This window comes from Scomber japonicus, chromosome 6, assembly GCF_027409825.1.
Source record: "Scomber japonicus isolate fScoJap1 chromosome 6, fScoJap1.pri, whole genome shotgun sequence".
Classification (NCBI taxonomy): Eukaryota; Metazoa; Chordata; class Actinopteri; order Scombriformes; family Scombridae; genus Scomber; species Scomber japonicus.
The window spans coordinates 10,392,185-10,408,679 of record NC_070583.1 but is presented as its reverse complement, the minus strand read 5'-3'; the positions used below and the strand labels follow the sequence as shown (position 1 = coordinate 10,408,679).

At 40.8% G+C, this 16,495-nt stretch overlaps 2 protein-coding genes across 2 annotated transcripts in view; both read left to right on the top strand.

The window, feature by feature from the left end:
- LOC128360491 (T-box transcription factor TBX1-A) overlaps positions 1-3,021 on the top strand; it is a 4,364-nt gene extending 1,343 nt beyond the window's left edge. The window contains exons 5-8 of the mRNA XM_053320933.1: positions 47-202; positions 328-395; positions 1,750-1,859; positions 2,742-3,021. Coding sequence (XP_053176908.1) covers positions 47-202; positions 328-395; positions 1,750-1,859; positions 2,742-2,923 — 516 coding nt within the window. The 3' untranslated portion in view covers positions 2,924-3,021. The remainder of the gene's footprint in view (positions 1-46; positions 203-327; positions 396-1,749; positions 1,860-2,741) is intronic.
- Positions 3,022-4,602: 1,581 nt separating this feature from the next.
- bace1 (beta-secretase 1) lies at positions 4,603-13,920 on the top strand. The gene is made up of 9 exons (XM_053320926.1): positions 4,603-5,139; positions 9,538-9,626; positions 9,724-9,940; positions 10,815-10,952; positions 11,034-11,168; positions 11,264-11,365; positions 11,554-11,703; positions 12,946-13,117; positions 13,343-13,920. Exons 1-9 carry the CDS (start codon positions 4,810-4,812, stop codon positions 13,579-13,581), a joined length of 1,572 nt encoding a protein of 523 aa, XP_053176901.1. The 5' UTR covers positions 4,603-4,809; the 3' UTR covers positions 13,582-13,920.
- The last annotated feature ends 2,575 nt before the right edge of the window (positions 13,921-16,495 follow it).

Here is a 16,495-nt window from a genome sequence, read left to right as displayed (position 1 = left end):
TTTTGCATAACTTTTTGTGTGTTTTCTGCTATTTATTCCTTTCCAGATGATACTGAACTCTATGCATCGCTACCAGCCACGCTTCCATGTGGTGTATGTAGATCCAGCTCCAAATAGCCATTTGAATGCATACAAGAACTTCTGCTCCTTCTCATTCCCTGAGACACGCTTCATGGCAGTCACCGCCTATCAGAACCACAGGGTAGGAAACCCAGGATGGGCTTCAAACTAATCATTATCCAGAGTTAGGAAACAATTTCTTTGCTTTTTTCATCTGATTTTATCCCCTTCCCCTCCCCCCACATCTCCCATACCTCTCACCCTCAGATCACCCAGCTAAAGATTGCCAGCAACCCATTTGCCAAAGGCTTCAGGACTACAGACCCTCAGGATTGGTGAGTGCCATTCAATCTGGTCTGAATAGTTTGTCTGATTAAGAAACACATTTCCCTGAATAGGCAAGTAAAAATCATGAGTACATCACAGTACATCTTTATTGCTGCTATCAGCTGGTAATAATGATAAGCCAGCAGTTTTGCTGATACCTAATCTTTGACCTTTGTATAGTAGGAGGTTCACACATGGAATGTATTTGGTCATATAAGGGTCATGGTTGTGGTGACTTTCAGGATTTTGCATATGGGTCAAAGACAAAGCAAATAAAATTCCCTAATTCCCAAAATCATATGGTTCTATATCATGTTTGGACTGACTGAAATATAACTACACAAAAAAAAATTATATTATTTTTTAAAGTCTAAAAGGTTTTTTTTAACAAACACTGCCTTGCACTGAAAAAAATTAAAAAATTAATCCTTTCAGAGTAGTTTTTGTCTGCATGAGTCAAAAAAGACAAGTCATTGTATTTTGATATAAAATATTGGTCTTATACTGTATGGCAATATTTTGTTACACTGAATGACACATATCAAGATGGCCCAAAAATATTGATTAAATGTGATTCCTTAAGCAACAACAATAATGATCCTCTGAGTAATTATCAGTAGCAGCACCGGTATTTTTCTTTTTTAAATTTTAAACGTTAAAAGTTAAAACGTGTATAAAAAACAGGATAAGATGTTCAAAATGTCTACAGTATACATATAATGTGTCACATTAAAACCCTAAAATAGTTTAAAAATCCACCCACCTCACCACATGGGCAGAGGGTCTTCTAATGGTCATTTTCATGATGTCACACACTGTCACATGGTCAGCATGATGTGATGTGTTTAAAATGACTTTCTACCATTGTTACACTGAATGACATTGATGACGCACACATTTTGGAAAATAAGTTATTCAAATATTTTAAAGATACAATATGTTGTCCATTATTCTATATATTGTTGCAAACACTTGCATAATCATGCCATGGGTGTTCATTTACATTTTAGGACGATTTTCTACATTTTAAAAACATTTTTGTCATTAGAATTTGAATTGGGACATTTCGACACTTTAGAGCTCAGTAACTCTCTTAATTTAGTACTTTGACACACACATACTTCCGGGTGAAAAGAAGGGAAAGAGTTGAGTGTTTTAATATTATATTTATACATAGGCTATTTATCTTTTTATTTTACATTAATGCTAAATGTACACATCTTGTCTTTGACCCATATACAGTATGTGTATATGTGGGCATGTGTAATGTATATCTGTACTATGTTTTTGTGAAAATAAACTGTATCTGTGTGTGTGTGTGTGTGTGTGTGTGTGTGTGTGTGTGTGTGTGTGTGTGTGTAGGGTGGGTAATTCCAGGCCTCTGGGAGTTTGGTGTCCAGCAGAGGGCAGAACTGAGCCCCTAACCACCAAACCTGCAGAGGAGACAAGCTGGGGCTCAAAGAATTTAACCAGTGAGTATCCCTCAGCTTGAAGTTCACATTGGGTGCAATGCCTCGGTGTAATTAATCATATTCAGTACATAGTCTTTGATTTTTAAGATTTTCACTATTGAAATATAAAGCACCAGTCAAAACACACTGTCTCATTCAAGGGAATGGGAAGGTGCATCCAAACTTTTGAGCGGTACTGTACACTCACTGGCCACTTGATTATGTACACCTTGTTGGTAGCTGATTGGACCCCTTTTGCCTTCAGAACTGCCTTTATTCTTAGTAGCATAGATTGAACAGAGTGCTGGAAACTTTCCTCACAGGCTGACATGATCCGGTTGCTGCAGATTTGTCAGATGCACATTGCACATCCACACTCCAAAGGTGCTCTATTGGTTTGAGATCTGGTGCCTGTGGAGGCCCTTTGAATACAATAAACTCATGTTCAAGAAACCAGTTTGGGATGATTTGAGCTGTGTTACATGGTGTGTTATCCAGCTGGAAGTAGCCATTAAAAGATGGGTATACTGTGGTCATAAAGGGGATGGACATGGTCAGCAACAACACACAGGCAGGCTGTGATGTTTAAACAATGCTTAGTTGGTCCAAATAATATATCCCCCTCACAGCAGTACACCACCATCCAATCTTCTAATGTCCAGTTTTGGTGAGCCCATGTGAATTTTAGCCTCAGTTTCCTGTTCTTAGCTGACAGGAGTGGTAGTGTGGTCTTCTGCCGTTGTAGCATCGGCTTCAAGGTTCAACGTGTTGTGTGTTCAGAGATGCTCTTCTGTGTACCTCAGTTTTAATGAATGGTTATTTGAGTTACTGTTGCCTTTCTATGTCTCACCCTGTCTGAATGTTGATCAGTATCTGTCCAACTGTGGTCTCCTGTACCCCCAGGACAGGAAGACTCAGGTCCGCTGGAGCAGAGCGGACTGTTCCACCTCTATAAAGACTCAGTAGGACTTAACATGGAGAAAAAAGATGGGGACAGTATAGTAGCCCCTGCATCTTTCCTCTCCCCTTTCCCTTCCTACTGGGACTGTCCAGGATCATCACAAGAAAGAGGAAATCTGTCATAGGGAAAGAGAAGTAAAGGAACTCTGCTTTGGATTTAACTAGACCTGCTTCTTCATGTGGGGATAATAACAGCTTTGTTGTGTGTTTTATAGTACACGATGGACATAGTTTGAGGTCTCCTTTGCAAAATAAATCTGTAGGGATGCTATACAACTCTTCCATAGCAACTATATCCACAGGCTAGGTATACTGCAGTGACACCATAGGCTATAAATAATACCACAGCATACAATGAGAGCACTACAGATATCAAAGACACAGAAAAAAAGCTATCTCACTGAGAACAGCACACACATACTTAGTCTCATAGTACTATTATTTCTTATAATGAAATAGTTAGGCCTAGTTGTTGAGAAAAAAAAACATTCATGATCTCTCATTCTTAAATCAGGCAGAACACCTGTTCAGAAAAAAAGCTTCAACATACTATTTTAAATACTGTTTTTAAGCTTTTTGTGTTTTTGTCTTGTAATTTATTAGGATTTATTTGTCTTACCCCAGAGAAATGTCTTTTTGTCCAGCTGTATGTGAATATGTGAATGTATGCTGTGAATAACAATAAACTTGAACATGAACGATTATTATTGACCTACCTGTATGAATTCAGGCATCATGATTAATAATTAACTTAATTAATGCCTAAAATTGCAAATGTGATATGGCAATAGAAATTCTTGCGACCCTAACTGCATTTGTGGGGGAAACTTCATTACCCAGAATGCAGTGTTATTTGCCAGAGAAGTTAAGCCAGCCATGACCGTCATTAGTGATTTTCCTTCAAACTAAAATACGTGATGAAATACAAACTACATGTTCCTGTAAAACAAGCAAGTCGTGACACTAAATATAGAACAAAATGTCCCTTTATAAAATCGCTCGGCACAATAAAACGGAACAGAAATGGAGCAGTCCCTTAAATGAGTAGTTCTCAAAGTGGGGTCAGGGGACCCCCGCAGGTCCTTGAGGAGGTTTCAGAGGGTCCCCAGTGTAAAAGTGTAAAAATCATTTATTTCTGCTATAATTCCATCCATAACACAAAGACAGGATGTATGACTGTTTTGATCATGTGTTTCTATAATAAAACATCTACAAGCACAAATCAGGGGGAGACTTGACCAAGATAGGCCTATTATCAAATGGGGGTCTGTGGCCTAATTTGTATCAGTTCAGGGGTCCTTGGCGTGAAAAGGTTCGTGAACCGCAGAGTTAGAGATCATTACTGTCGTGTGTGTGTGGTTTTTTTTTTAGAAACGCTTACAGGAAGTCGTGTGTTTTTATTTTGTAACTTGACGGCGGTGATGCTCGAGCTCTGGCAGCTCTGAGGATGCAGCGGGGCGGATGGAGGAGGAGGAGGAGGAGGAGGTGAAAGACTGGAAGGCGGAGAACAGAATGAACGGATCGGGAAAGGGGAAGGATGCGGATTACGGTAGCCCGCCGGCCTGCCTGCCTACCGACGATGGTTTTTCGGTCGTTTGACATGAAGACCCGGTATGACCGCGGTTTGCTGATACACTGAGCACGGAGGGAGAGCCTGTACTTGAATTATTATTTTAATTATCTGTGACACCGACGGCGGCTTGGCTTCATTGTGAGGGGTGATATGATGTTGCATTAGGCCATATACTGTTTGGTAGTAAGTCATAGGTTTCTCCTCAGCTTGTCATTTCATTTAACAGTCAGTTCATCGGAGAAAAAACCCAGAAAGTGACCCTGACCCTCCACGTTTTTGTCGTTCATCATGGTTTTATCCGTCATTTTAGCATCATCGCCACCTGATCTCATCTCCTGTGCTGCTGCTGACTGAATGTCAAACTGAACGGAGAGAAGTAGAAACCAAACATACCCCCCCCGCCCCCCCAAAAAAACCACAACTTCATCCCTCGTCGACATGGAGCCTTCGTCGTTGTTGACAGCTCTGTTGACATGGACGACTTTGTGCGTGCTCAGCAGCAGCGGCCAGTCCACGTCGGATGCCTCGGGCCTGCCTCGAGCCATCCGCGTGCCACTGCGGCAAGGCGCTCGCGCTGAACAGCCACCGCCGCTGCTACCCACCGTGGCCGTGAAGCGCGAGCGCAGCAGCACGAGGAGGTTAGCCGCGCGCAAGCGGAGGGGAGTAGGGACGAGCGGGATCAGCTTCGTGGACATGGTCGATAACCTACGTGGGAAGTCCGGACAGGGATACTATGTGGAGATGGCCGTGGGGTCTCCTCCACAGAAGGTAAAGTTGTCTTTGTGTTCAATTTGGCCTATGAAATAACTATAGCCTACATAACACCATCAAATCAAAAATGGCAAGTCAATCAATCAAATTATTATTTTAACCTAATGACAAGTCTGGCTCTTGTTGGAAAATTCAATGTTCATCATGATCCCTCAGTCTCTCTCTCTCTCTCTCTTTCAGTGTAATTGTTATTCTGCAGTATTGGCAACAAAGGTGCATTTAATAAACCAATTACACTTAACTCTGTGGTACAGCCTCCAAAATAATAAATCATATGCTCTTTATTGATGTAAAAGAATGAAACTGGAAAAAAGCAATATTAATAGTGTTACCATACATTTTGCATTCCTTACTTGTTACTTTGTTTGAATCAGCCACACAACAGGTTATAACATTAAAACAGAGACATTAGAGCACCACAGACACACTTTAAGAGCCTATGGGGACATTATTATCATATTATACAATATAGCTACTGGTCACATAGTGATACCTGCAGTGTGTGTGTTCTTTATAAATATGAAGATCCTCACTTTTAATGTAAGAGTTCTATGATTATTGGGTGAATTACAGATTGAAGTGAACCAAAGTGGAATTATTTCAAAATATGCAGTCTGATGGTGGAATACTGTTGATGGCCCTGCCGTGACAGATGGCCTGTGTGTGTGTTTCTGTGAAAGTGAGAGAAAGGACTGAATGATACAGAGAGATAATGGAACCATTAATTCTGCAGAGTGAGGAGTGCCAGCTGGGTGCAGCTGCGCTGTACAGGCTGGCACACTGAGGGGGGACGGAGAGGCGGGTTAGGGAGACAGAAAGTGATGAAGTGGTGGAAGAGGAGAACGAGAGGGAGAAGGTGACAGAGAGAGTGAAACAGAAATAAATGAATGGCAGAGACAGAGAGAGAGATGGAGGAACAAGGAGTGAATGAGAGTAAGAGAAGATGGAGAGAGCGAGCTAAAGCAGCAGAGAGGTGAGAGTTTGAGTGTGTGTGGGACAGAGGGAGGATGTGGGAGTGGGACTGGGAGATGTCAAGGAATATTATAAAGGAAAAGACTACAAAGAGATGATGAAGGAGATGGAGGGCCCTGAGGTGCTGAGCAGAGCCCATGACAGACACTGCTGTTTCTTATATCGAGGATAGTGAGAGACATAAAAGACAAAAAGATCTGTGCCAGGTTGGGGAATCCTGTTGTCTACCATAGCAACTGTCAGCCAGTTAGAGCCATCAGCAAAGACGGACAACACACTGTTTAGCTGCCACCTTCAACCAGTGGCCTGAACCCTGTTGAAGTCCCCACAATTAAGGCTGGGCATCATTTAAAATGCTTGATCCTATAATGAATATAAAATAATGACGGTCGGCAAAACTGATCAAGAAGTAAGTTAAGAAGAGCAAGAATATGTGTGTGTGCCATCTTTCATTGCTTGACAGTATTGACACATTTTGGTTTAAGTGGCAAAATAGTATTGATATTTGTGAGCCTGTGAGGTAGGTATCCAAGGAGGTTATGAGTGGTATCCATGCATAGGGACCCCTCCTTACCTTTGAAAGTTTATCACCCAGTGCCCACACCAAAAAAAAGGTTTCATCACTTCTTACTTACATTTCCATAAGGTAAGTCTTACTAGGCTGGAGTCACATCAAAAGAGAGAATCAGAAATCACCACCATATCTACGGGGGCAGGATGAATAAGAATATATCAGAATCTGTTTGTGTTATATCATTATTTCTATTCTCTACAAGTTTGGAATTTACATTGAAACAACCAGGCGTACAGGTCAAGGTCTACATATACCATTTTAAACTTTGCCGCCTTTATTGTCTTGAGATCTGAAATAAAAACCTGTAAAATCATTTTCCAGGTGTGTTTGAATATATAAAAGACATACTCTACTTTTACTAATAATTTGTGTCTGATGTGTTTTTTCCACAAAAAACAAAAAAATTACTTACTTAAAAATCTTTTTTTTTTTTTTAAGAGTTTTTCGGCATAGACACCTTCATTCAACAGTAGACAGACAGGAAACATGGGAGAGAGAGGGGGGTGTGACATGCAGCAAAGGACCTCCGGCTGGGATTCGAACCGGGGTCGGCTGCGTATATGGCATGCGCTCTAACCACTCAACCACCTATACACCCTTACTTGAAATATCTTATAATGACATCTGTATCCTGAAATCAGTGAATATGAATACATGCTTCAAAATAAAAGTTTAAGCTCAAAGTGACATTCCAGTTGAGCACAGAGAAACTTTCTGTACAGCAGATGAATATGAAAACAACCTTTTAGTGTCGAACTCTGCACATGCACTATTCTGTGTGGTAAAACTTAAACAACCAACTAAATGCTGAAAAATCACACTCTTGACTCGAGAAGGACTTTAAATTTGGATGTTGTAAGATGCAAAAACAAAGGTGACGACAGCCGGCTGCTTCTTTCCACCAGCAAAACAACCATATGTAAAGGTGTATAGATTTCTGAGGAAAGCTACACCCTGTTTGGAGCCTGAGGGACGCCAGAGAAGCATGACCTCTTGAGCTCCCAGTCTTGTGTATATTAATCAAGCAGAGAAGGGATCAATGACCATCTCATTCATTAAAACCACCAGGCAGGAAAAGCATATCTATAACAATCCAATAATAAGGCATCAGCTTAAAATAATCTTGAATCAAATTATGTAATATGTAAATGTATTGAATGCTTTAAAAGCCCTGGCATTCCAGAGAAATGAAGATTTATATAAATTAGTTCATCAGTCTGCACTTTAATAGATTGAAAGTGGCAGTAAGTCAAAGTAATGTGTATTTTAATGACTTAGCATGCGTAAAATGACTTGAATAATTGCATTAGAAGAAGTGATGCGGCAGATACGAAGTTGTTGAAATGACCTCAAGTCTTTTACAGTAACTTTCAGATGTTGTGGTAACCACTCGATTTCTCCTCCACAAAGAAGGGGAGGGGGGTGGGGGTGATGGCTGGAACAGACAGGCACTCTGCCAGAGAGGGCAGGAAGACAGAGAGAGAGAGAGAGAGCAGGGAAAGATGGGAGGTCTCTGTGTCAGGATGCAGGCTTGTGTGCATTACTGCGTCTCAGGCTAGGTGGCTCAGTGTGTGTGTGTCTGTGTGTGTGTGTGTGTCTGTGTGTGTGTGTTTGTGTGTGTGTGCACGCATGAAAGAAACAAATCTATCTTGAGTAGTCAGCAAATTTTAGTCCAAGAGAAGAAGACAGAGTGTGTACTGCATCATTGATGGTAGTGGTGTGTTGAGAGAAAGTATACACAGGTGTATGTATCATTGACAGGAATGTACTGTATATATTCATGTGTTAGGAAAAAAATAGAGATAGAGTCAGTTTTTATTCTGAGCTTTCAGGCCCAGCCCTCGAGACAGTAGCACTTCTCTGGATATTTAAAGAGCCAATCCATTATTGAAGCTTGCTGTGGCTCTATGGCTGCCTGTCTCTTCATCTGTTTGGGTGTTTCTTTGCCATTCTGGTCATCAATGTGTTTTCCTTTTTCTGTATTTATCAATCAATCAGTCTGTCTAGTATGCATGAATCTATCTGTGAAAATGTATGAATAATACAATATATGCATATTGTGTGACAATACAGCAGCACAAAGAGGAAAATGGAATAAAAAAGGGATTATGGGTTACCAATATGAAATCATGTTTATATGGGTAATATAAATATATATAATATAATGCATGTAGGTTTGGTATTTGTCTGTCTGTGTGCTCCATTCACACATTCACTGTCTGCTTTGATTGATTGCGCAAAATATGATACTTACATGGAGAAGCGGCCTGAAGAGGAGGAGAATGGAGAGATGGGGAGTTGAATGGGCAACCTGAGAGGAGTGGAGGGTTAGAGTGGAGACAGAGAGGGGACAGTGAAGGACATTTAGGGCAACAAGAAACAGCACGGGACGCCCCAAGGAAAGAGAAATGGATATAGAGGATGACTGGGAGATGACAAGAAGTGAGATGTGAGGCTGCTTACTGACTATAAGAGAGAAACATTCTGCTCATAAAATATGAGTAAGGAATTCAATATCTTTAAAAAAAAAGAAGAAAGAAAGTGGAGGCGTCAATATCAGCCGTCAAAAAAGCCCACAGCAGTCTGTAACTCCGTGTTTTAGCGCAGCAGGGAAAATTGTTTTACAGTAGAATATTTCTGTCTCCAAGGTAGCCAAGATTCAGATTAAACTTGCCCTTCAGAGATTGAACATAATCAATTTCGCAATGTAACCCAAGCATCAGTTTTACAAGCCTATTGATTTTTGCAAAATGCATCCAGCATATATTTAATAAGTTTCTCTCTTTCTCTTTTCCTCCCTGCTTGCCTGCCTGCCATTCTCTCTCTCTCCGTCTCCCTGAACTCATCAGCTGAACATCCTGGTGGATACGGGAAGCAGTAACTTTGCTGTCGGGGCAGCTGCTCACCCCTTCCTGCGCAGATACTACCACCGTTCACTGTGAGTAGAGACAAAATCAGCTGAGTCAATAAACACTGAACACTAAATTCAAATGTAGTAGTAAAGTAAGATGACTTCCTACTCTGTCCGTTCACAGCTCCACCTCATACCGTGACATCGGTAGAAGTGTGTACGTTCCTTACACCCAGGGTCGCTGGGAAGGGGAGCTGGGCACTGACATCGTCTCTGTGCCGCACGGCCCCAACGCCACGCTGCGTGCCAACATCGCTGCCATCACCCAGTCAGATCGCTTCTTCATCAATGGATCTAACTGGGAGGGAATCCTGGGGCTGGCCTATGCCGATATAGCTCGGGTAAGAGGAGCCTATCCCTTTTATCAGTTAGCTCAATGGGAAACCTCATAGAGCACTTGTGCACATTGGCACGGTCTCTTTAGGACATTGCATCTTCCCCCACAGCATCTTTGAGAGCCTAAAAGCAATTTTACTCTTTCACACGCTTGTGACATATATATAATATTGAATAGGAGAAACACAGGAAAGAGGGAATGTGAGGAATACAGTAAAATATACAAACCCAACTGTATAACTAGCTAAGACTAAACAAGACTTTTCAGGTACAAGACGCTCTCTATGAACACTAGATCACTGCATCATATTATGTAACATGATCACTGGTGAAAAAAGAAAGGTCGGCTTTGTAATAATCAATTTAAAATTAAAACAATCACTAATTGTAAAGATAATATTCTTCTTTATGCCCCAGGAGCAGTTACACTAGCTGTTTATTAGATTACTTCTCTGTGGCAGTTTCACCTCAGCATTCATTTAAATGCTCAGAGAAACCAAACAGAGGTAGTGTCTCTATGAATGTAAGCTGGGATGAGAGGATGTTGATGTGCATGTTGGATATAGATTTCATGGTGTTTTTATACCTTATATGAAATTGTATTATTATTGAAATTCACTGCTATACTTGTAGGAAAAGTAAGGGAACAGATGGGAAAAAGAAAAAGAAAAATGGGAAAAAGAAAGGTAGGATGAAACCTGATTTATCAACAGGTGTGCGGTTCGGATGATGATATTTTAGAGCTGAGAGAGGTTTATTTAATCATTTGGAAATTCAAAACTGAAAGCTAAAAACAGCATCTTGGTTCGACCATCCAGAAGTAAAGCCACCCTACTTAGTTCTCTCTCTTTCTCTCTCTCTCTCTCTTTCTCTCTCCAGCCTGACGAGACATTGGAGCCTTTCTTTGACTCTCTGGTTCGCCAGACGCCTGTCCCCAACCTCTTCTCCCTCCAGTTGTGTGGAGCCGGCTTTACCCAAAACTACTCCCTGGGCAGCGCCACTGTCGGCGGCAGCATGGTGAGACACACACAGACGCATATATCATCCAGTATCACATTTGGAGCCGGTATTGGATAATGTTTATCGCTGTTCTCTTAGATCATTGGGGGAGTGGACCCATCACTGTACGTAGGAGAGCTTTGGTACACTCCTATCCGCAGGGAGTGGTACTATGAGGTCATTATCGTGCGCATTGAGGTAAATGGACAGGACCTCAACATGGACTGTAAGGAGGTGAGATCTGATGAAAAACTGAATGATTTATTGATCAGTTATTGATTCTAAAAGTTAAGATTTGTAACTTGTGACTATTTCTTTATCTATTACAGTACAACTATGATAAGAGCATCGTGGACAGTGGAACCACCAACCTTCGACTGCCTAGAAAAGTCTTCCAGGCTGCAGTCAAGGCTATTGAAGCGGCTTCTTCGGTCAGTTTTAGTTATGAATTTAGTCATACACCTCAAATTGATGTGGTTAAAAATGCATTTTGGGTTAAAAAATACCACTGTAGTTGTCTTCCCCTGTTTGGATAGGCTCCAGCCTACCTCATGACTGATTTGGAACGAGCGGTTATGGGACAGGAAAGCATTAATGTCCTCATGACCCTGTTTTTCAGACGGAGCAGTTTCCCTCTGGGTTCTGGCTGGGGGAGCAGCTGGTATGTTGGCAGGCCGGCACGACACCCTGGCACATCTTCCCAGTCATCTCCCTCTACCTGATGAGTGAAAACCGTAACCAGTCATTTCAAATCTCCATCCTGCCTCAGGTAATTACAGTATCTTGTACCGTACCTGAATGTGGATGAATAAAGCACAGATGTTTTCAGGTCTGGGATCTACTTTGTGTTAACATTTGTCGCATTGAGAACGTATGAAGTGATATCTGTAACCCTTCTGTTCTGTCAAAATAATCAGTAGCTATTATTGACTTTACCTGCATTCATGGATGTTTTTGATGTGCTAAAAAACAGTTTTCATCTCACAGTGACGTCTGGTCACAATAAATCATTCCACCCTTCAGCCTAACTGCGTTATATAATCTTCAGTAGACGAAAGCCTGTCAAAGTACCATCAGCAAAAAAAAATAATGACCACATTTCAAAGAGAAGTTCCTTTTGAATCTATTTTCTAAAGCTTTTCATGCCCTTTCACAAAGCTCTAGAAAGTCATTAAACATTTTTTATTAAAAGCCACTCAGACCGGGTGCCCTGGTGGCCTCATGGTCAAGGTGCTGAACCACAAAACTGCAGCGTCTACAAGTCGACTCCTAGCCGAGGGGGATGTCTGTGTTTGCACGTCTGTGTTCCCTCTCCCTAGTTTCCTGTCTTTACACTGTTAGATAAAGGCAAAAAGCCTTACAAAAACATCCTCTTAAAATAAAAAGCCACTCAGAAAGGCTCATCCTTTTGTGGTTGTGGATTGAATAAGACTTGATAGAAAGATTTAGAACAGAGGTTCAGCGGAGTCAACCTGTGGGAGGAGAGTGACCTTGATGAAACGCTCATTTAAAAGTTTTTACTTCCTTTGCCTCCTGTTCTTATTTCTATAGCAGGGACATACTAACAATACATCAGGACATACAGTTACATACAGACAGTTAGTATTTGTTTGTACCATAACCATAAAAATACATCATTAACAAAATATATGTTGATAAAAGCCCCTATATTTGCTTAAAAAGAAGCCCAAGACGCCCCCTGGTGGACAAACAATGTAATTACACCATTGTTTCTGGATTTTTGCATTATTCTTGTATTTTTGTTAGATTGTGGCTGATTTCAATATATTTCTCATAAGCTCAAATCAGCCAATAATGTACACACAAAAGAGAATACAAAAAACATAGATATTACTCAATCCAGTTGATTGTGTGTTAGTCTTTACTTTTACAATTCAAAGTCTTTGAAAAAAAGGTTTACTTATACGTGTTGTCCTATTTCTTCTTTGTCATAATCTGTCTCTAACACTCCTTTTTGGTCTTTTTTTCCTTCCCTTCTATCTGCACGCAGCAATACCTGCGACCTGTAGAGGATGTAGCCTCGGCCCAGGAGGACTGCTATAAGTTTGCCGTGTCGCAGTCTAGCACCGGGACAGTGATGGGTGCCGTTATCATGGAGGGCTTCTATGTGGTCTTTGACCGAGAGAAGAAACGCATCGGCTTTGCTGTCAGCACCTGCCACGGTGAGGAAGAGAGGATGGAGGGATGAGGAGGGGGAGAAGGAGAAGGAACGTGGATTCCTATATTTAAAATGATTTATGGTTTGTAGTGTGGGAGAAAGAAGTAGAGTGGCTACCAAAAAGAGGAGAAAAGGGATAAAGGATAAGATGCAGGATATGTGTGTGGTGTCATAACTTATTTACTGTCCTAGTCCTGATCAAATACAATTCCATTCCTCTCATTTCCAGTTCATGATGAGTTTCGTACGGCCTCTGTGAAGGGCCCGTTCCACGGCGTCGACCTGGAGGACTGCGGTTACAACATCCCCCAGACGGATGAGTCCACTCTGATGACCATCGCCTACATCATGGCGGGTATCTGCGCTCTGTTCATGCTGCCGCTCTGTCTCATGGTGTGCCAGTGGCGCTTCGCCCGCTGCCTCCACCCGCACGGAGACTTTGCTGACGACATATCGCTCCTTAAGTGAACAAGGAGAAGATGTGGGACAAAAGGAGTCATGGAGACCTACACTTGAAATAACAGGACCGAGATGGATTGTGGAAAAAAGGGATGTAAAATGTTACGAAATGTTGGTGCTGTTAAAAGAGAGTTTTGAGAACGTTTTTTTTTTTTTTAGGAATATAATATATAAAAATATAGGAGACACAGGCATACAGTGAATACACAGTGAACCCCACTGTTATCAAATAGGAGAGGATAAAACTATTACTAGAGCCATTACTGATAAAAAAGGAGCACCAAGAGAAAGTTGGTCTCATCAGAGGCAGATCTACCTATGCACTTAACATCAGCACAGAGGTGGTAATATGAGGTGGAACAAAACAAAATCAGCTTATTGTTTTAAATAGTGTGTAACTAGACCACAGCTATGAATCAGATATGGAACTTCTGAAGGTCTGAGCTACTCATGTGATTACTGGGCAAATATAATTTACCAACATGGCTAAATGAAGAAGAAACTGGTGACCTGGATGTGTAATACAACATGGACATAGTGTGCTATGGTATGATCTTAACGTGAATGTGTGGCTATGTGTGTGCGTTTATAGGTCCATTTGTTGCTTATGAGTAAATGAAACAAGTTTGATATGTGTGAGCATGCCTGTACGTATGTGTGCATAACTGTATTGTAAGTGAAGAGTACACAGACAGATTTTACGAAGATGATACTTAGAAAAAATTATAACTAGTGATTTTGAATAGCATCTATGAAACTACACTATTTTGCAAATGCCAGCAAAGCATTCTGCCATGCAAATGAGTAAGCAAAAAGGTTAATTTGATGAAAATATCAGATTGTAACAGCATTTTATTGTATGAAATCGGATTTGCTTCATGTGAAACAGAGACTACTGAACGAAGTCAGTATCAGATGTCACTTTTCCTTCTTATATTGATAGCTTCAATGTATCTATTGTACATAAGATTTGTGCATTCCAGATCTTCTATTTGCGCAGGCACACCACACACACACACACAAACACACACACACACACCCTCGACACATTGCTTATCCTTGCAAACTACTGCTACACCATCGGATGATTTGCACATGTGACACACACATTACACATGTTAACAAACCAAGACTTAATAGGGCTTCTCTCACAGACACAGAAACAGCCTAACTCACTACATCTTTCTATGGGGACCATAAAAATAATATATGCTTGGACAAGGAAACCAGCCCAAAGTATGTTAAACACTAAAGAACACAATGTATGTCTACAAGGGACAGTTTGTATTGTCTCTGAGTATGCTGTAAATAGAAAAACTCAGAACTGTATATTTATCTGTCAGGCGCTGGCAGCACTGTTGAACCAATAAAGTACTTATTGTAACTGTAACTTATGGTTGTGATTTCTTGGCACAAAATATTGACCCGAACTCTTAACTTTTACAGTAATAGATAACAGATACATTTAAAATTATAATGTTGTTGCCCTTAGCTCTAAACAGTCAATAAAGCAGTTAAATCGCTCTTCTGTAGCCTTAATTATGGAAGATGATTGTTGCCTCAGAAGATGATTTATGGTTGAAAAAAGATGCTTAGGGTTGTTAGGATTGTTATTAATTATGGTTGAGTAGAGGGACACCAGTTTATGGACAGCAAGCCCTGAGTGTGTGAAGCATCATCACAGGACACAGACAGCTGTTTTTATTTATTGTGATGTGCTAGAGGTCCAAGGTCATGATGGCTGGGTCGATGCCTTGCCAGCTCCAAAAAAGCTGTTGCAGTGCATAGGGCTTGTATGAGGCATGCTTTTGTCAATTTTGTCAAGGTCAATTATCATCTCTTATATATTAAAAGAACATTTTCAGATTCACATTAAGCAAGAAAAAAAATCAATCACAAAAATGAAAAAAATACTTAGATAATAATAGCAAAACAAAATCTCAAATGAATTTAAACATATTATATTTACACTCATTCTTCCAATGGTCCAAACTGGGTTCAGTCTTTAAAGTATGTATAAAAAAAACTTCCCCAATAACAACAAAATTCCTGTTTTCAGCAAAAACACCAATTTTTATCTCAGTCTTCTTGGACTGTAGCCAGTTCTGCATATTACTCCAGGAAGACTGATTCACAATGGAAAACCACTTATTCCAAACTTTCAATTCCCCTTTCATAAAAAAACAAACTTGTTCACATACTGTACAAATTAAATCTCACACATCTGCCTCAATCCAGGAGAGGTCTCCAATGGATGTAACACGATCTGTTTCTTAAAATCCCTTTTGAAAGTGAGTTAAGAATGCTGGGCTACAACTGCATAAACTCTGTAGCTGTGTGGCATTATAGTACATCATGTAATGTAGTTAAATTATTCAGGCAGAAAGGCAGCGCTGGTAATAGCTACAGTCACTTGGAATAAATGCTTCGTAAAGTAATTAAAAACCATTTCTGTCTATAAATTTTAAGTTTACACACACACACACACACACACACACACACACACACACACACACACACACACACACACACACACAAAGAAGTATCAGTTTGAAGGAGTTAATAAAGAGATAAATGCCACCTTGATGAATCATTTGTGGTTTGTACTTGGTGCAGTACTTCGATCACACCCAGAGGGCTCTGCTGTGCCTCATCTTGATGGCTCTGCTCTAATCAGATGGCACGTACGACGTTTGTGAAACCACTGCATGACGTCAAACGTCCGGGTTGACAATAATGTTTTCCCTAGGACGGCGAAGTTACGGCCCGCCCTACTCTGCCTCTGATTGGTTAGTACCCGTTGCCTTCGTTGGTTGGGTTCAGTGAGATTGGTCAGGATTAGTGTAAGAATGTCATGGTAAGCCAATCAGAGGCAGAGTAGGGTGGGTCATGACTTCGCCTTCCTAGGAAAACAACGCATCAC

Excerpts from the sequence above, each read along its gene's own strand:
- bace1 (XM_053320926.1), top strand. The coding sequence starts at position 4,810 with ATGGAGCCTTCGTCGTTGTTGACAGCTCTGTTGACATGGACGACTTTG. Across the intron at positions 9,941-10,814 it reads CCTATGCCGATATAGCTCGG|CCTGACGAGACATTGGAGCC; the intron begins GTAAGAGGAGCC and ends TTCTCTCTCCAG. Across the intron at positions 13,118-13,342 it reads TGCTGTCAGCACCTGCCACG|TTCATGATGAGTTTCGTACG; the intron begins GTGAGGAAGAGA and ends TCTCATTTCCAG.